This window comes from Marmota monax, unplaced genomic scaffold, assembly GCF_021218885.2.
Source record: "Marmota monax isolate L192 unplaced genomic scaffold, Marmota_monax_Labrador192_F-V1.1 WCK01_AAM20220418_F8-fsc00112, whole genome shotgun sequence".
Lineage (NCBI taxonomy): Eukaryota > Metazoa > Chordata > Mammalia > Rodentia > Sciuridae > Marmota > Marmota monax.
Genome location: NW_026692073.1, coordinates 3,009,209 through 3,030,030, shown reverse-complemented (window position 1 = coordinate 3,030,030; position 20,822 = coordinate 3,009,209). Strand labels below are relative to the sequence as shown.

General features: G+C 31.7%; 1 protein-coding gene across 4 annotated transcripts in view; it reads left to right on the top strand.

Annotated features, from left to right (window-relative positions):
* The window catches only part of Cnot6l (CCR4-NOT transcription complex subunit 6 like), a 109,559-nt gene that overhangs the window by 66,988 nt on the left and 21,749 nt on the right, over window positions 1-20,822 (top strand). For all 4 annotated transcript variants that reach the window (XM_046459153.2, XM_046459149.2, XM_046459150.2 and 1 more), the window contains 3 exons: window positions 8,903-8,971; window positions 11,980-12,137; window positions 14,971-15,125. In XM_046459153.2, coding sequence (XP_046315109.1) covers window positions 8,903-8,971; window positions 11,980-12,137; window positions 14,971-15,125 — 382 coding nt within the window. The remainder of the gene's footprint in view (window positions 1-8,902; window positions 8,972-11,979; window positions 12,138-14,970; window positions 15,126-20,822) is intronic.

Sequence of the window (20,822 nt, the reverse complement as noted above, 5' to 3'; positions counted from 1 at the left end):
GCTGATTAATGCCTGAGCTATCAACCCAAGATTGTGCTTTGCTTTTTGTAACAATAATATATAATTCTTAGTTGTTTTAATTTGGTACACATTACCTGGAACCCATACTTAAAAAAATTATTTTTTAGTTTTAGGTGGACAAAATATCTTTATTTTATTTTTATGTGGTGCCGAGAATCGAGCCCAGTGCCTCATGCGTGCTAGGCGAGTGCACTACCATTTGATCCACATCCCCAGCCCCCACATTTTTTTTTAATGAATAAAATGATAGTTCGATTTAAGATTTTAACTTTGTGAATGCATATCCATGCATGTACTCTTTTTTAAATTTTCTGTTTTTAGTAAATTATTTGAGGTTTTCAACACTTTATTATAAAGTAAGCTTTATGTTAGAATGATTTTGCTCAGCTGTAGTCTAAGTGTTCTGAGCATGTTTAATATAGGGTATGCTAAGTGGTAATGTTTGGTAAGTTAATTGTATTAAATGCATTTTTGGCTTAACATAATAAACTAATTGGGATTTAACCCCATTGTAAATCAAGGAGCTTTTGTAGTTTGATTTACTGTACATTTGTGGAAATTTTGCAGGCAGCCTTTTTTTTTTTCTTTTGTACTGGAAATTGAACCTGGGAGTACTTTACCACTATGTTCCATCCTCAGCCCTTTTTTTATTTTTTGTTTTGTAACAGACTCTCACTAACTTGTTGAGGGTTTTGCTAAATTGCTGAGTGCTGAGGCTGGTCTCCAACTTGTGATCCTCCTGTCTCAGTTTTCTGAGTTGCTGGAATTTCAGCCATCACCACTGTGCCTGACACAGCAGGTTTTTAAATTAAGAACATTAGAGTCACGGGACTAAAATGGTTGTACTCCATATACAATGTTTTCTTACATTAGACAGCTATTAAGTGTTTTATTTAAATTTTTTTTTCCCTTTGCTTAAGTTTTCAAAGTGTAGGTAAAAGTTGGAGATCCTACTGAATTCAGATAGTTTCCTTGGAATAATATCTTTTTAAAATGCACAATTCTGAAACAGCTTCAGAAATCATAAATTTATATTATAGTAGCCCTTATTACAATATTTTGGCTTTACTCTTTTTTAATTCTATCAAAAAAGACACCTTCCCTCCAATATACAAAAAGTAGGGTTTATAATAGGGGAAAACCAGTTTATATCATTTAAAATATTTTGGTTAAAAAGACTTAAAAGTTGATTGATGGAAGATAAATTAGCATGTGCATTAGAGATTTTTTCATTAAGTACTAGAAATATGTGAAAATTAAGCTGTGCACATCATATGTGCTATTTCCAACTTACTTTACAGTTAAATATCTTTCTTGTCTGTATAGATGTAGCCAGTTAATTCAGTTATTGATGTGTGTATGTAATTTTTAAGGTATTCTTCATCTGTTTTAGATAAAAGCTGCTTGATGTTATATATGTTGTAAATACCTTTTCCTATGCTTAATTTATCTTTTGTTGAACAGAACTACTTTAACATACTCCAACTTACTGAATTTTCTGATATAGTAATGTTTCTGTTTCCTCTTTAAGAATTTTTACCTACCACCTTGATCATGAGCATATTCTGTGTTATATAGACACTCATAATTTTCATTTGCTATACTTAAGAAATGTAACCTTCCTGAAATTGATGTTTGTATAAGGTAGGAATTCATGATTTTTTCCGTATGTGTATTATATTGACCCTGAACCATTTATTGATGAGACTGTCTTTTCATTATTGTGGGGTTTTTTTGTATGTGTATATGTGCTATCTTTGTAATAAATCAAGTGTCAGTGTATGTTTGTGTGTGTTTTGGGATTTTTTGTTTTCTTCCATTGGTCAGTCTTTCTTTCAGAGCTTTATAATTATATATACATTGTAGTTGAGTTTATCCCGACAAACTCATACATGCATGGATTTTGATTTTAGTTTGTGTTCCATTAGTCTTTGTGGCAGTGTAACAGTGTCTTTGATTATGATAGCTTTTATAAAAAATCTTGAGATCTAGTAGGGTAAGTCTTTCCTCTTTATCTGATTGTGATAAATCTTGACTAGCTTTGGCCATGTGATTTTTTTACTTTATATTTTTATGAAAATTTTTGGAAGTAGACTTTTCATCTCTCCCTTCTCAAAAGGTATAAGGATATTATTTGGGATTATATTGAATCTATAGATTGCTTTGGAATAATTGATATATTTGTGTCAGTGGATCTTATTTCATTTTTCATGGCTTCTATAATTTTGGTATTGAGTTATACATTTCTGTATTGCCATTTTATATAAATTCTAAGTATAGACCGTTTTGATGCTCTTATAGTATTTTGAACACAAGACAGGTAACAATTTATGGAATATCCTTGAATTTTGTATATTTATGATACCATGCTAAACATTTGCTAAATGCCTTTGCTAAAATGTTTTCAACCACTTTGCTTAACTGTTCTTAATCCTGATACATTTTTTTCATTTTAATTTGTACCATTGTAACATCTGCAAATAATGATGGTTTTATTATTTTCTTTCTCATATACATATATTTTTTCTTTCTTTTCCTTCCTTTATCTCTTTCTCTTTTTCTCTCTTTGTTTCTTTTGTGGTACTGGGGTTTGAATCTAAGGCCTGTTCATGTTGGGCAAGTGCTGTACTACAGAATTACATCCACAATCCTTATTTATTTATTTTCTTGCCTATTGCACTTTCTAAGACCATCAGTAAAACTGCTAATTAAAAGTGGTGATAGTGAATATCCTTGTCAAATTTCACAATTTATTAACTTCTTGTAGTTTTACAACTAAATGTGATATTCATAGTAGTTTTTATATAGATAAGCTTTACCAGATTAAGGAAGTTTTTCTAATCTTAGTTTGCCAGCAGAGATTTTTTTGTTTGTTTGTTCATTTGGTTTTTTTGAGATGAGGCCTTGTCATGTTGCCCAGGCTGGCCTTGAATTTACCATCTTTCTGTCTAATGGAACTGCTGGGAATATAGGCAAGTACCAATGTAACCAGCCAAGGGAGTTTTCTCTTGAGAGGATTAGATATTTTTTAGCCTTTATTCTCTTAGTATAATAATTATATTGATTATTTTTGTGTGTTATACTACCTTTGTATTCCTGGAATAAATCCATATAGGTTGTGCTATATTATAATTCTTTTTATATATTATCCCCAGATTTTCAGTTTGTTACTATTCTGCATAGAATTGTTTATGTCTGTGTTTGAGTCTGAATGACCATTAATTTTCTTTCTTCATTGTTTTTGTCAGGTTTTTATATACTGGCTTTATAAACTTTATGGGAATTCATATTATTTTAAAGAGTTTGAGATTGGTATTTTTTTCTATCCTAGATATTCAGCAAAGCATATCTGGGCCTGAGGTTCCTTTGTAGGAAGTTTGAAATCACTGATTTATTTTAATAACTGTGGACTTGTTTGGGTTTCTGTTTTTTCTTTCAGTTTGTAAAAGTTATGTTTTCTGTAAATTTGCACATTTTATCTAAATCTTTATTGGCATAGAGTGGTTCAAAATATCATTTTACAGTGTTTTAAGGTCCAAAAGATATATGATGATATCTTTTCCAAGGGAGATGCTAGTTTGTGTTGCCTTTGTTTACTTCATAGAATATTTTCTTTTAAAGATCCAACTTCTGACCATATTGGTTCTCTTTATTGTGTTTGTTTTAGTGTCATTACTTTCTTCCTTTTGCTTTCTTTCTTCAGGATTCATTTGCTGTTTTTTTTCTTATTTAACATAAAATCTAAGTCATAACTTTTGTACTCCGCTTTGCAACATATTTACTTATAAATCTCTCTCTGAACATGGCTTTTGAAGCTGCATCCCACAAGTTTTAATATGCATTATTTTCATCCAGTTCAGTGTATTTTCTAATATCCCTTAATCATATCTGCTTTGACCTATGAGTCATTTAGAAACTTATTTCTGAGTTTTCAAGGGAGTTTTAGTTTTCTTTGTTCTTTTGTGGTCAGAGAACTTACTCCAAGTGATTTACAGTTAAAAGAATGTATAATTTATTACCCAGCACATTCTTAATTTTTCTAAATGTTAAATGTCAAGCCAGGCATTGTGGTACATGTACTCTGTTTTAAATTGGGAGCTGAGGCTGGAAGATTGCAAGTTTGAAGTCAGCCTCAGGAAGTTCATGAAAACCTATTTCAAAATAGAAATCGCTGGGGATGTATGTAACTTAGTGGTAAAGCACCCCTGGTTTAATCCCCAGTATCCCTCACCCTCACGCAAAAAAAAGATAAATATTAAATTTATACTTGAAAAGCATACTGTGGTTGTTTATTACAAAATTTTATATATACTGGTTTAAATTCGTTAATTGTATGATTTGAACATGTTTTACATATATTTAATGATTTCTTTGGTCTTATTCATTACTGGCATATATAGTTGTCATGTTTTTTAATCAACTAAGACTTGCTCTTTTAATGTTATGTTAAAATCTTTTTCATTGTAGAGATCATTCATTTAATTTTTTTATTCTTTTTATATATACATTACAGTGTATTTTGACATATTTATAAAAACTGTTTGCTATTCCTATTCTTTTAACTTTTAAATGACATGTAATAAAGGTTTTTTAAATGTATTTCGTATTCATAGTTATTTAAATCTTTTGTCATTGTGCTGTACTTTTCTTTGAAATTTATTTTGACACTAACATAACTACATGAAAATATTTCTACATGTGTTCTCCTTTGCTTCAGATTGGCATTGTATATTTTTGTTTATTTGACTTTTACGTATCTTAACCTTTTTTTCATCTTTGCTTTGGGTTTTTTTTTTTTTTTCACTATTTTTCTAGTTTGAGGTAGAAATTTCTATTATTGGTTTGAAATCATCCCTCTTTTTAAATGTAAGCATGTAGCACTGTGAATTACCCTATCAAAAACTACTTTATCTGTACCCCACAAAATTTTGGTATGCTATATATATAGTTACATTCAATTTCCTTTGAGACTGCCTCTTTGATTGATGAATTGTTTAGAAATGTGTTATTTAAATCACACGTGTTTTAAAAAATATTCCTGTTGTCTTTCAGTTGATTATTGTTTTGATTCCAGCTTGCAACTAGTTGAAAAATTTCTCTGATATGTTGAAATTTGTGTTATGATACAGGATACTGTCCATCTTGATGAATATTCCACAGGCTCTGGATAAATATAAATGTTCTGCAGTGGTTGAGTGGAATTGTCTATAAATAAAAGTTAGATTATCTTGGTGATGGTGGTCAATTCTTCTCATTTTTAATTTTACTATCTAGTAGTCCTTTCAAATGGTGATTTGGGGATGTTAAAGTTGCCCATTATAGGGGTTGGGATTGTGACTCAGTGGTAGAGCATTTACCTAGCATGTGTGAGGCACCAGGATTTTGAGCCTCAGCACCATAAATAAACAAATAAACAAATAAATAAATAACAAATGTATGTATGTCTATCCACAACTAAAAAAAAGGTGGATTTTTTTTTTCTTTGTCAGTTTTTGTTTTAGGTATTTTGAAGCTCTGTTGATTAGTACATACATATTTAGGATTGCTATATCTTAGTGGATTGGTTATTTTCTCAATATGTAACGAATTACTTTTTGTGTTTCTTGCATTTGCTTTGAAACATGTAGCCATTTCGGGTTTTTAACAATTAATGTTATTATAGCATATAATTTTTCATTCTTTTATTTCCAACTTTTCTTTGTTGTATTTGAGAGATTTTTTGTAATCAGCATATAGTTGTCATGTTTTTTAATCAACTAAGATTTGCTCTTTTAATTTTCATTTTTAGTAAATGCTAGATACTTGCACTGAGCACCAGAATAGTTATTGTTATAATTTTTTGCTTTAGCTATTATATATGATTTAAGAAGCTGATAGGGAAAGTCTATAGTATTTATCCCTAATTTTACCCATTCCTTTTTTTTTCCTTTTTGATGTTTTGTTTCTTCTGTTGTATTTTTCTTCCTGTTTAGAGAGCTTCCTTTAGTTATTATTTATGAGTAGTTCTGTAAGTGATCCCTCTCTTAATTTTCCTTTGTCTGTTAAAATCTTTATTTCCCTTGACTTTTAAATGATAGTTTTGCTGGTTACAGAATTTGCAGTTGACAGTTATTTTCTTTGGTTTACAGAAGTTTAGTCTGTTTTGGTATGGATTTCTTTGAGGTTATTCACCTTTTTGGATTTGTAGGTTTGTTTCTAACACAAATCTGGAAACTTTTATCCTTTATCTCTTAGAATACTTTCTTCATCCCCACATCCTTTTTCTTCTAGAACTCTGATGATATGAATGTAGATCTTTGGTTATACAGTTTCATAAGTCCTTCAGGTTCTGTTGAAAGTCTTTTTTTCTTTTTTGTTCTGATTGAGTGTCATTAACTTATTTGCAGTCACTGGTTTTATCTTTTGTTACCTCTACAACTATGCTCTTCTAATATCTTTAAAATTTTGGTTATTTTTCAGTTTGATAAATTCTATTTTAACGCTCCCCCCCCCACCCCCAATAACTTCTTTGCCTGGGTTTTTCTATTTTTTCATTTGTTTCAAGGGAATTTGTTTTTACTTATAAAAATTGTTGAGGGGCCCTTGATTCTTTCTCAATCTTCCGTTTTAACTGACAAATTTCCTGTTGAGATTTTGCATGTAATTCTCTTGTCCTTTTTCAGGCTCAGTTGACGTCATCACTACAGACAGACCTAGGCCCAATGCTGCCAGCCACTGTGAGGTGTGGGTGGGATGAAGTGGTAGTCAGGTTTTGCTGGGGATGTTGCCTTTGGCAGACTGGATGGTCACCAGTTTATTTATTTATTTTATGTGATATTAGCTCACACTTCTCTCTATTCCTTTCTTTTGTCATATCATTGACCATGCAGTTTTACCTTTAAACAATTAACTTTATCTGACACCAATATCTGATTCTTCTTGTAAAATATGTTAAAATTCCTGTTAAAGCTAAAATTTCCTTTGGTTTCTACCTTTAATTCCAGTTCCTCTGTGTAGGTTATCACATTTAAAAGTTGGGTCTGTTTCCTTGTACTTTTTGGGCAGCCATTTACATGCAAAAATTATATCAGGAGAAATTTTGTACTGTAACTTTTTTTTGAATATGATTTTATATTTTCTAATAAACTATCATATTCAATCCTTATACATTTTGCTACTTTTTTTCTTAGTAGGATTCCTTGGATGTCTTTACACATATAAGTGTCTCAGTTTTTCTTCTAACTGGTAAAGTCTTTCTTAAAAATGGATATTAGTTAGCTGTTTACCTCTGCTTTTGTTATTATAAAACAATAGGGTAATTCATATTTTTTTGAATGCTGCTTTAAGCAGATAGGACTGAATCCAGGAAATAAAATTTCTAGTTCATAGGAACATGAATGCTTTAAGTTTTATAAGATGATACCAATTTGTTCCGTAGATAATTGTTCTAGTTTATATTCTTACCAGCTAAATATTCAGGTAGCTATTACATTATCACAAATCCTGGATATTATTAAATTTGAAATTGTTTTGTCAATTGGGTAGACATATACTGCCTTATCTTTTAAATTTTCCTGGTTACTAGTGAGATTGAATGTTGGCTCTTTCAATGTTGTTGATGAACTACTTAGACTGATATATAGTTTTAGTTAAGATTTGGAAAGCACCAAAATGTTGACATTAATTACTTGTTTTATTTTAAGAAGCTTGATTTCTAGATTTTTTACCCACAACAGCTTAGGTAGATTTTGCTATTAAGGATCTCAAGTGCTAGAATGTTCTTTGTTTACTCTTATTCTATTTGTAGAATGCTTTTTTGAGACAAGTTGCTATGATTCTGGAATGGTACTTCCAGTAGGCATGATTATTTTCTAGGATTGAATATATTGAACTAGCTGGATGATTTGTTATGATAACTTTTCTTTCTTTCTGCCAAGATGTGGAATATGTGAAATAATGTTCATTCTACTCTAAAAAGTGTGGTTGCTAAAACAGAGTAGTATTCTTTAAATAGATATTTGGAGCACCAGAATGATCAGTAAAGTGACACTCTTAAAGGTCTGGGTTACTTTTGTCAGAATTTCCAGAGCTGAATGAAAATGGAGTGATTTTGTTTTAAAGGAGTACATTTCTCAGCTACTAATACCTTAGACAAATCTGCAGACTTGAATGATTTGTTATGTAATTGCAAAGATTTTCAAAAAGAAGAAGAAAAGGAGGTTGTTAAATCTTAGTTATTTTCTTTCACATAGTAATTGGCTAGTTTTAGTTCATGGTATTGATAACCATATCTGAGCAATTTAATGTTTAACTACTGCCTTCCTTTTTTTTTTTTTTTTTTGGACCATTGCAATTCTAACCTTTTGCTTTGCACTGACATTATAAAAGAGATAAAGTAAGACCAGGAAGTTAAAAAAAAAAAAAAAAAAAGAACTAGAAAATTCAATTTTTATTATACATTCAAGTGCGGCCTTCCCCCTACCTTCCCCTGTTTTAAAGATGTTTGAACATTTTAATTTGTCAGCCTGTTACAATTTTATATGGCTTTGATTTCCTGGCAGGAAACAAGGCTGACTCAACACAATTTACATATGTAATTAAGACAGTAAGATTTTACTTAAGGTTTTAAATAGGTACCTTTCATAAAGTGCAAGTGAAAATACCATTAATGAGTTTCCTAATGTCCTTTTCTGATGTTTTATGTTCTCTTCATAGCTCTTCTTAAATTTCCTTTGGTTTCTAAATCCTCATTAAATTTCAGCATTGGATTTTTAAGTCAGTTTGTGGACCATTACAGCTGAATAGAAACCAAGTTGATTTTTCCTTATAAATTAAGTGACACTGATTTTAGAAACACATGAAATTAACTTATGCTTACAATTTTTTTTTTTTTTTTCCCTAGTTCATCCAGAGCAGCTTCCTCCGAGGCCATGGATTACATTAAAAGAACGAGACCAAATTCTGCCATCAGGTAGTTTCTCATTCTTATTTGACTCTTTTCAGAGATACTTGAAATACCATTTAGGCTTCACAGTCTCTAGTTAACAGGCCTCATTTTACCTTCCATGGTTAGATGAATTTAAGAATATTTAAAATCCATATTAAGATAGGCTTATGCACAAGTTATTTTGTATCTTTCACAGAGATGCAACTCCTGGAAGGTAGACCTATATCTTAATGATAAATTAACTTGATGGAACTGGTAATAAAATATACTGGTCTAGGGTTGTAGAAATATAGTACAGGGTAAGTATTTGTGTAATTTAAGGGTATAATTTAGCATGTCTAGAATAGTAATAATATAGAAAATATAAACCTTTGTTTCTCTGTATGGACCAGTAGCATTTTATAGAACTTCATTTATAGAATTTCACTTATAAAATGCTCATATGACAGATGAAACATTTTGGGGGTTGGGAGTTCTACTTGAAATAAAATTATAAATTATGGTTTCTTCCAATGACTCGTTTCATCACAAGTAATAATTCTCATATTAATTTTAACTTAAAATTAAATGAAGATTTCCACTGTTTCGATATAAGAATAAACCAGTCATTGAATACTGCTACTGCTACTTTAATAATTTTTAAAGGGTAAATCACAGTTAGAATATATTATTGACATGTTGAATAATATAAAAGCCCTTCTGCTTATGAATTTTTGGCTTTTTTTAAAGATTCAGAACAAAACATTTGATTTAGTATTCATTTTATTTAGTATTGGGAAATGTGGAAAGTGTAACCTTCATGTTTCTATTTGCATTTTAATAACTCTGAGAAATATAATATACAATATAGTTTTGTGTATGCCTAGGGTAATACTTCTAAAATCACCACACACTAGAACCATAGTTTCAACCTGTCAGAAAGGGCACTGTGTCATTGTTATCATGAATAACAGTTATTCCTTATCATGACACACATTGATGGTCTAAGTAAAAGGAACACCAAGGCTTTCTACAAAGCCTTTTATTTTATACTTGGTCTTCCCTAGTGTGTAATTAATCATAAGCTTTCTAATACTAAAAACACTATTTTCTAGTTCTTCAGAGTAATTTCCCTTTGAATATGAGTGGATGTAATTTTGAAGAAATGCTTTTCCTAATATCACATAGCTATATTTCTTTGAAGGAAAAAGAACAGCAGAAATAAGTTTGCATAGTTGCTGAATTCTCAAAGTAATGTATTCTTGGGATTTTCTCTTTTGAAAAATTAGTATGGATTTGTGTGTGTGTGTGTGTGGGGGGGGGGGTTCAGGTTCATGGTGTTTCCCTGAGACTCTTAAGTGCTTACAAAAGATACTAACAATTCTAGCCTTTCTTTAATTACTGATGCATAAGGGGATGTATATAATAAGTGATGACAAGTAATAGTGATTTATTATGATAAACTAAACTAACATTGTAGAAAGGTACCAGATAGTAATTAAATAATTTTTAGTTGTGTTTAAAAACTATAGGCATACTACTAATATAAAGAATATTGGATATTTTATAGGAATTAAAATTTATGACTTTTTCTATAAAACAATCTCACTTCACAAAAGTCTTAGAAACAAAATGAGTGAATAAAAGTCTGTCTTGCTTCTTCTTATTTCCAAAAGACATTTCAAACCCAGAGAAGCAGAGTAAGGTAAACTCAGGGTACTCACTTTACAATATATAGTGATTTGGAAATGGTTCTAGGCTATTTCAAAGATAGATGATAAGAGAATACAAATAAGTCAAATTGAAATTTAGCCCTCAGTATACAAAATGACTATTAGATACCTGGAGGATCATTTATCTGAATTTTTCTTCATACCTTTTCTATCCTCTGAAATGGAACCAGCCTCAATTACGTATTACTTTATCTTGGATTCTTCACCATATCTGCTCATTATAAAAACCTGGTATGACTTTTAAAAATATAAATACTAGGAACCTAATATTCTGACTTAGTCTGGAGTCACACTCTAGATATCAGCATTTCCCCCCTCTTTTAAGCTCTACAAAGTAATTCTAATGGGCATCTAGGATAGAAAATTATAAAACTTAGGACTGCTAAGACTTTAACATTGTGTGCTTATGGATCTCTTGGATTGTTCAGCAGGTTATTTGTGGGGTCACAGATTTTGCATTTCTGAGGTACTAGGTAATCACTGATACTGCTGGACCTTAGAGAACAATTTAGTAACAAGGATACAAACCATCTTCTACAGGCTGTTAGTTTCTTTACAGTCCTTTTCTTTGTTTAATTTTTTGTACCAGGGATTGAACGCAGGGGCACTTAACCACTGAGCTACCTCTCTGGCCATTTTTATATTTTGTTTAGAGATAGGATCTCACTAAGTTGCTTAGGGTCTCACTAAGTTGTGGAGTCTAGCTTTGAACTCACTATCCTCCTGCTTCAGCCTCCTGAACCTCTGGGATTGTAGGTATGCACCATATGTCTGGCTGCTTATAGTCTTTTTATAGTTCAAGGACATTTTCAAAAATGAGAATTTTATTTCAGAAATGAACATTGGGTAAAAAGGTTACTCTGATAACTAAACTTTATTGGTCTACACTTTTCTGGTTCAGAGAACATTAAAAGGCCCAGGAAAAAGAATGGATATTTTGGTAATATGAAGTAATGAAATTAGAGACTGTTAATTAGAATGAAACCAAAATTTAACTTTGTTCTACAAAAAATTTCTAAGCAAATTACATGCAAAAAATTAATAGTGACTTAAAATTTGATATTTTAATTTAAAGTTTCTCAATCTCAATTGTTAACATCAATGATCTAATTCTAGATGAATAAATGAACTATGGTATGATGGATTCCAATGAAGTTTTAGGAGATATAGTTTAACAAAATCTTACTCCTCCCCTGGGCATTTTACAATGATGATATTTGGGGTATGTGTATGTAACTATTCATGTGTGTATATGATATTGCTTTAGAAGAAGTTGCCTAATCATCTCCCTTTTGTCTGTTTTTTTCTCCCACTTCTTAGCATCATTCACAGTTATGTGTTACAATGTGTTATGTGATAAATACGCTACCCGGCAGCTATATGGCTATTGCCCTTCCTGGGCATTAAACTGGGAATACAGGAAAAAGGGAATTATGGAAGAAATTGTTAACTGTGACGCAGATATCATTAGTCTTCAGGTAACACTAGAAATTAAGTTGTCTTTAACTTAAAGGTGAACTTAAAAACAAAAGAAGATCCTCTTCTGGGATTCTGTGTTCAAAGCAAAACTCTAAAGGAATTATTTTATCTCCTTGTCTTTAAAAAAACAAAAAGGTTAATTTTAATAAGCATTTAAGAGATCTCCACAGGGAAACTATTTTGTTCAGTACAGCTATGCACTTGTATTCATTTACTATTTTTGAAGTCTTACCCATTGTCCATTTTAACAATTTACCTTATGAAGAAATCATTGGTATTGCTGAAAGAAAAATCTACAGAAGATTATCAGTTTTTCAGAACTATAAATTTAATGTATATTAATAGAGTCTAGAAAAAAAAATGCTTGCCCACAGTTTTTCTTTAAAGATAACCATTTAAAGATATTATACTATAAATCCTACTTTTTACCTTACTTTATAAACCACCACTGAAATTGATATTCTTCCCCCCACCCCTTAATTCATGCAGTTTTATTTTAGGAAATGTATAATGTCTGCTGGACTTTTTGAAACACTGAACATAATTTTAGAAATTCTTCTTGCTTCCTCTTAAGGCCTTAGGTCTCCAAGGGAGTAAAATACTGATGAAAGGACTGACTCATAAAAGGCCCAGTAGTTGAAGTTGCATACCCTTGAATTGGAGAGGGAGACCTTAAGTGTCTTCTATTCAATAACACTTCATTATTAATGAATTTAAATGAAGAAGAAATGTGGTTTTTAAAAAAAATTTTTTAGTTGTAGTTGGACATAATACCTTTATTTAATTTATTTTTATGTGGTGCTGAGGATCGAACCCAGCGTCTTACATGTGCTAGGCGAGCGCTCTACCGCTAAGCCACAACCCCAGCCCCAAGAAATGTGTTTTTAATGAAATATGTTCTGTGTTCTTCTTCTCAACACTTAGCTAATGATTAGCCAAAAACATTTGAGTAGATTTCGTTTATTTTTTTTCTTAGTAACTTCCAAAGCACTTTAAGTGCTTGAAAATGTATTTAATATTTTTTATTGATAATAATTGTGTATTTGAATGGGATATAGTGGGATATTTTGATACATGTATTTTTTTAATGGGCCTTTATTTTGTTCATGTATTTATATGCGATGCTGAGAATTGAACCATTGCCTCACACATGCTAGGCAAGCGCTCTACCACTGAGCCACAATCCCAGCTCCTGATACATGTATTTCTACTGTGGAATGATCAAATCAGGCAAAGTAACTTGTCTGTTACCTCAAATACCATTTCTTAAAGGTGTTTCAAAAAAATACATTCTGTTTTGGCATATCCTAATAAGAAAAATGATTACTTATAAATAAATATATGCATGTGTGTATATATATATATATTTTTTTTCTCTGTGTGTGTTGGGCAGAGGGTAAATTGGGGACTGAACTAGGACCTGTGCATGCTAGGCAAGCACTCAAGTACTGAGTTGTCCCCTTTTAAATTTTATTTGGAGCAGGGTGTTGTTGAGTTGCCTAGGCTGATCTTGAATTTGTGATCCTCATGTTTGAATCTCCAGAGTAGCTGGGATTGCAGGCCTGTACCACCATGCCCTGGTACTTTTACGTATTTTTTTTTTTGTAATAGAGTATGTTAATGATTTTTTAATGTTGCTTGAGAAATAAAGTTTAAAAATCTATAAAAATTAAATTTCCTTATGAACACTGAGAGGGACACAGAATTGGGGGGCAGGAGGAAACAAATAAAATTAGGCTATTTTAGTTATTGAACTGTTTACCTTTTGGTTTAGTATTTATAGTAATAACAGCCTCACATCCTTCTAAATAATGTATAGTTTGAAGAATGATTCATCATAATTTAAGATGACTTTTTTTTCTGTTATAGAAATAATAACTGTCTGATAGTGTTCATTCTAGAAAAGTTGAAAATTTTGAAAAAATATAAAACATGTTGCAAGAAGACCCTGTTCCCATATCCCCAAAGATAGTGGCTATGCTAAAACTTCTATTTTTCTTCTACACATTCCCTTACCAACTTATATTTACCTGTATATTTTCAAAATAAAATTGGTTATTGGCATATTTTGTTTCTTGATAATTGTATTTAATGCATTTTCCATGTTAACTAACATTCTTCAAAACCAGTTAATTATATGAACATATATTAATTGATTTAACTTTTTTCCTTCTATTGGGCATTTACTAGTTTGTAAGTTTTTGCTGTTATAAAATCATGCTATTATGAGCATCTTCAAACATAAATTCTCTTCATATTTGATTATTTGGAAAGATTTGTTAAAAATATGATGAAAGAGTGATCGAAATTATTTGAGACCATTGATTGAATAACTGATATTCAGGTACCTAAACATTTATAAAAAGTAGATTTTTTTTCTTGATTTTATGTTTCTCAATCTTGGGTATCATTCTTTCCCACCATAGTTCATTATTTATTTTTAAAATAAATAATTTAAAAAATTACCTCTCTATATAAAATGTTCTATTACCTACCACCTTAATCTATATCATATGTCCAGCTTACTTGGTCTTGAGAAAGTGAATTATATTTGAATAAACTCTAAATTGGAAGTCTAGAGACTTGGGATGTATCCTACTCCTGTTACTAACTAGCTGTGTGAACATAAGAAAATCATGCCACCTTTCTGATTCTTTCATGTTTTACCCTTGCTAAATGACAGCTTGGCAGCTGTTAACAATAAGGTAAGATAGATAATATTCATTATGTGAACTGTTTGAACTTAATCATACCTTACTCATAATGTTGAATATTCCTATGTCCCAATCAGTGTTTCCCGGTGTCATTTAGATAAGTTTTCTTTCATCTCAGGAAGTGGAAACAGAGCAATACTTCACTCTCTTTCTGCCAGCACTGAAGGAGCGTGGATATGATGGATTTTTTTCTCCAAAGTCACGTGCCAAAATCATGTCTGAGCAGGAGAGAAAGCATGTGGATGGTTGTGCAATATTCTTCAAAACAGAAAAGTAAGTTAAGGAAACAGCAAAACAGTGTAAATTTATTTAATTATTACACATTTAAAATTGACTTTGGTTTGACCCTAAAAAACAAAGCTAAAAACAAATGTTACAGAAGTTAAAAACTGTTGGTAGTGCTTTTTTTTTTTTTTTTTTGTTTTTTTTAAAGACTGTATATTGGAAACAGGGATGTATATTGTATTATTCTTTATGCTTTTATTGTCAAATTACATGGAAAATTTTAGAAGTAGACTTGAATATGGTTTCATAATTTTTTGAAGATATATTTTTATAAAGTAAAAGTTTTTGTGACAAGTGAAAATTGTTGCCTTTTAAGATTACCAATAAGTTATCTGGGTTTCTTTTCTTTTCTGATAGTCGGCTTTTTCAGAATCATTGATTTTTTTTTTTCAACCTTTTCCTCATTTGAATTATCATTGTTTATTTACTCATTTATTCACTAAATGTTTGCTGAGCATTTGTTTGTGCCAGGTCCCATACTAGGCATGATAGACAAAAAAGATAGACAAGTCATAGTTTCTGATTTCACTGAAAGCTCAAATCTTGTAAGAAGAGATAGGCACAGTGGACAATTATAATATGCATAAGAGAGATAAGAATAGATCAGTAAGGCTGGACAGAGGAGAGGCTCTGAGCGTATAGAAGTGGGGAGTTAAAAAGAATAAATTGAGACAGGGCAGTGGAAATTGCATGAAGTCTGATAAATGTTGAATCCGATGGTTGATTGGGAGTTGATACATTAGATCTACTTATAGAATAAACATATATATGCTTGTGATTATTTCCATTATTTCCCTTTTTGGTCCCTATTATAACAAAGCCAGTCAATACTTTTGTTGACATAATATCTTACTAGTATGACATACTATTTTAGGGAAATAAATTCAGTGAATTTGAAAAATATTTGGTACACTTTTTATTCATTTTTCCCCTTTTCATTTATATATACATAATTTCCTGTCTTTTCCATGAATTTTTAGTGGAGATAATCTCATTTTGGTTTATATTTAGTACTGGGCCCTATATTTGGGGTTAGAGTATACTGAATTTTAAGAGTAAGAGTTACTGTTTTTTCCATAGTGTTTACTATAGGCCAGGTCTTTTCTAATTATCTATATAGATTGTCTTATTTAATTTTTAAAGCGAGCACTCCTCAGAGGTAGGCAAAGAACTATTTCCTGTTTTTTTTTTTTAATATTTATTTTTTAGTTGGACACATATTTTATTTATTTATTTTTATGTGGTACTGAGGGTCAGTGGAACCCAGGGCCTCACCCATGCTAGGTGGGTGCTCTACCACTGAACCACAACCCCAGCCCCCTGTTTTTTTTTTTAATAGATGAGGATACCAGGGCATGCCCTGGTTCAGTAACTTGTCCATGGTTACGCCGCAGTCTAACTTATAGTCCATGCTTTTAACCACTATACTAAAGAATTCTTTTGACATTTTTGTTTGCGCATCCATTATTATGTATCTCTTTCAAGATTTACCTCATTTGGGAAAATTGCTTTAAATTTGACATTTGTTACATTTTTCATAGTATTTTATACTATGTTTAGTTTAAGAATACATAGATGTGATTCAGAAAAGGAGGGTATGAGACAACTCATGGGCAGTTATACTGTCTTCTTAACTATGTTAACATCGTTCCTTTTTATAGGTAAGGAATATTACTTAAGTCTTTTTTTTTTTTGTACCGGGAATTGAACCCAGGGTTTCTTAAACACTGAGCCACATCTCTAGCCCTTTAGTCACATGATAGCCAATCAAATTACTTTTAAATCACAAGTTGGTAAGAAATTGAGTTATTTCTTTGTCTGAAGGCTTGTTTTGGACATTCTTCCTGCATATGAATACACAACTGAATAATCTTTTTCATGGGAGAAGGTTTTTGTGTCCTTTCTTATACCCATGTGAGTTTTGTTTAAATTTTTCTAAAAGGCAGAAGAATTCTTAGGGAAAAAAGTGTCAGTAATGATGCTTATGGTATCTGTATACCAGTCATAGAATACAAATAATAAATGAATTTAAATACTAAAAGAAAAGTTTAAGATTTTTCATATTACCAATGCTTGGTGAATTTAGATTAGTGATTAGAAAAAAAACTATAAACCAATATGTATGTTTAAAAAGAAGCATCTAATAGAAGCAATGAAAGAAGACCTATGTATTTCAAAATGATTTCTTCATAAAATAAACAGAAAAAAGGTAAATGGTGCAAGATCATAGCTATCACCATTAATACTGGAAATCATTCTTCTGAAATGCAGAGTAGCTAAAAATTCTTAAGGTTCAATTATCATATTCAATTCTTATTTAACTTTCAGTAGAAAAAGGGAACTGTCTTTGGTTCCTTAGTTCTCAACTACCTGAGAACAGATGCTGAAGCTAGTGAAAAGATTTGAGAAACACTTTGCTTTAGTGTTTCTCAATGTCAAAGAAGAGAGTGTTAATTATAATCACGTTGTTTAGGAAAGCTAGTTTTATTTTTCTGAACTTCTTGAAACCAAAGACAATAAAAAGAAGATACTTCAAGAAGACTACGAGCTTTTAGAAGTATGGCAATACTGTCATAAATTATACCAACAAAGAAAGTTGGAAATATCTAATAAAACAAATAATCATATTCAGGATTCATTTTAAAAGAATTGTTTTCTAAATGAAGAAAAGCATATTTTTAAAAACAGTTTTAAGAAACTATAGTCATTGCCAAGAAAATTAAGAAAAACCAAAGACTTGGTAGAAGTGCTGAGGAAAACACTCAACAAGGAGGGTATTTTAAGTTTCAGTATGCTGTATAAATAACAAGGGATAGACCCACTGTGATTGTGTAAATACTAATTGAATAAGGAAAAATAGCTGCTCTTCCTTTCCCACCTGGGCCCAGCAGAGTGGAACCTGCAAAGAAAAATGGTGGCAAGAAGAATAACAGCCCTTCTGCCGCTTGAGGTTTTGATTCAGGAATATAACATCAGCATTCATAAGCACATCCATGGAGTGGGCTTCAAGCAGCATGCTACTTGGACACTCAGATCAGGAAGTTTGCCGTGAAGGAGATGGGAGTTTAAGATATACACATTGATAACAGGCTCAATAAAGTCTGAGCCAAAGGAATAGATCATATCCATGTGTGGCTGTCCAGAAAACATAATGAGAATAAAGATTCACCAAACACACTCTGTGCTTTGGTAACCCATGTCCCTGTCACCATTAAAAAAAATTTCAGTCAGTTAATATGTATGAGAACTAGCTGTCTATTGTGAAAGATACAAAGCTACTCCCCTTTTAAAAAAGAAAAAAATATGGAAAAAAAAGAGAGAAAAACCAGAGCTATACAGTTTCTATTTTGCTTTCATGATCTTATTGAAGGAACATTATCTTCAAAATAGGATTAAGACCAGTGAAGAGGAGAATGGAAAATCAAAAAGGTAAGATTGGTAAACCAAGAGTCATTAAACTGTTTTAACTAGTTAGGTTTCTAAATGAAAATAATTATATCCATGATGTTAAAGGTCCTGTAAAAGTGTGTCTAGAAAACTGGCATGGGTGATCTGTTATGAATATTGGAATATAGGAAAAGTTCTGAGATTTTAGAGATAGATAAACCATCTTATTTTGCAAAAAGATTTGCCTAGCCTCAATTTTCTTCATCTTTGTAATGGTAATAGTAATTTCTCATATTACAATTTGGGTTTCCAGAAAGAAGACTCTGAGATAATTTGTCATTCTGGAGTATATTAGGAATCAACATTTGTGGAAAAGAAAGGGAGGAAGCAGAATTTCACATCTAGAGACGTGGAAATGATCCCCCAGGAGCTTTGAAGCTAATATGCCCTATGAGAATTAAACCATGGACATGGGCTAAAATTGCAAGATCTTTATTTTTGCTTTTTTTTGGGTGGGGGGTGGGTGGGTACCAGGGATTGAACTCAGGCACTGGACCACTTTGCCATATCCCCAGCCCTATTTAATATTTTATTTATTGACAGGGTCTCAATGAGTTGCTTAGTGCTTTGCTTTTGCTGAGGCTGCCTTTGAACTTGCAATTCTCCAGCCTCAGCCTTCTGAGCCAGCTGCTGGGATTATAGGTAGTGCACCACCATGCCTGCCTTTATTTTTGCTTTTGATTTTCCATTGGATGTTTGTGCTCACTGAGTACATGATTTTGAGGGCACACAACTGACAAATTCCCTGAAGGGTAGATGAAGAATCTGAGCAGTATATCTCCATGTGAAAAATTTAGGACTAACTAACATCATAAAGTACTTAACACAGATTTTGATAGAGTAGACCCTCAATAATGGGTAGCTTTTATTTATTGTTATTTTTTCCTGTTCTGTTGAGAATTTTAATTATTTGAGGAAAAATAGAATGCATATACATCACATTTAAAAATGCCCAAAAGCTGGTGAGTATATTTAATCTGTTAGAATAAAAGAATGAAGTTTCAATGTGCTCTTGACATAATCTGAATGTGGGTAATCTATAATCAGTGGATACTCATGAAATGATACTTAAAAGAGATAGTTTGCTGCTCTTACATCATTAACAGAAGAAAAGGAGGGATTGAAAAATCACCTGGGAATACAGAAGAATATGTGCAAAGCTTACATCATTGGCTCATATCAAAAGTAACTTAAATGTTCAACATAGAGTAGGTAAATAATCTATAATGAATCTGTTTGTTTAGTTTATTTAGTTATGTTGCCTAGACTGGCCTTGAAATCCTAGACCCAAATCAGCCTCCTATGTAGCTGGGACAGCAGGTGTGCACCACTGCACCCAGTCTAGTTTATGGTAAATCTGTGTAGGGGACTCTAATGTAGTCATAAAAATTGATTTGGAGGGCTGGGATTGTAGCTCAGTGGTAGAGCGCTTGCCTAGCATGTGTGAGGCACTGGGTTTGATCCTCAGCACCACATATAAATGTATAAATAAAATAAAGGTAGAAAAATACAGTAACATTATTTTTTAAAAAAATTGATTTGGGAGTATATGGCTGTCTTCAAAGGCAATTTTAGTTTTTAATAAAAATACAATAAAAAATGAAGAAGACTCATTTGTGCATTGTTCTAGGTACTGCACTGTATTAGTCTGTTTTCTGTTACTTCCTAAGGCTGGGTACTCACAAGATACTTATTTAGCTTGCAGTTTTGGAGGTTTAAGGGCATAGCACTGCCATCAGCTTGGTTCTGACTTCTGGCAGGATAGCCTCAAGGCAAAAGTGCCTGAAAGAAGAAATCACCTGGTGAGATTGAAATCTAGAGATGGGAGTGGCTAGGATTGCTCTTCAAGAGAACTAACCAAGGTTTCAGAACAACTACCTTAAATCTCTTTTTGAGAGCTGTGTCCCTTTGACCTCCTACTAGGTTCTATCTATTAAAGGTTCCAACAGCTCATTGTCACTACACTGGAGATAAGCCTTCAACATGTGAACCCTTGGGGTTTAAACTGCATCCAAACTATAGCATGTGCCTTTAAACTTTTGCTTAAATAAAAACACCATTTATTATGTAAAGAACCAATCTTTTCTGGAAAGAATTTGAGGGTAGTGAGCATTGACATGTTTGTCATATATTTAAAGTGCTGTCACATGAAATATTCTATAGTTCTTTAAAGAGAAGATCTAAATCTAGGTTTAAAGGAGAAAAAGGAAGATACAGGGAAGTAAACTTTAATGACGA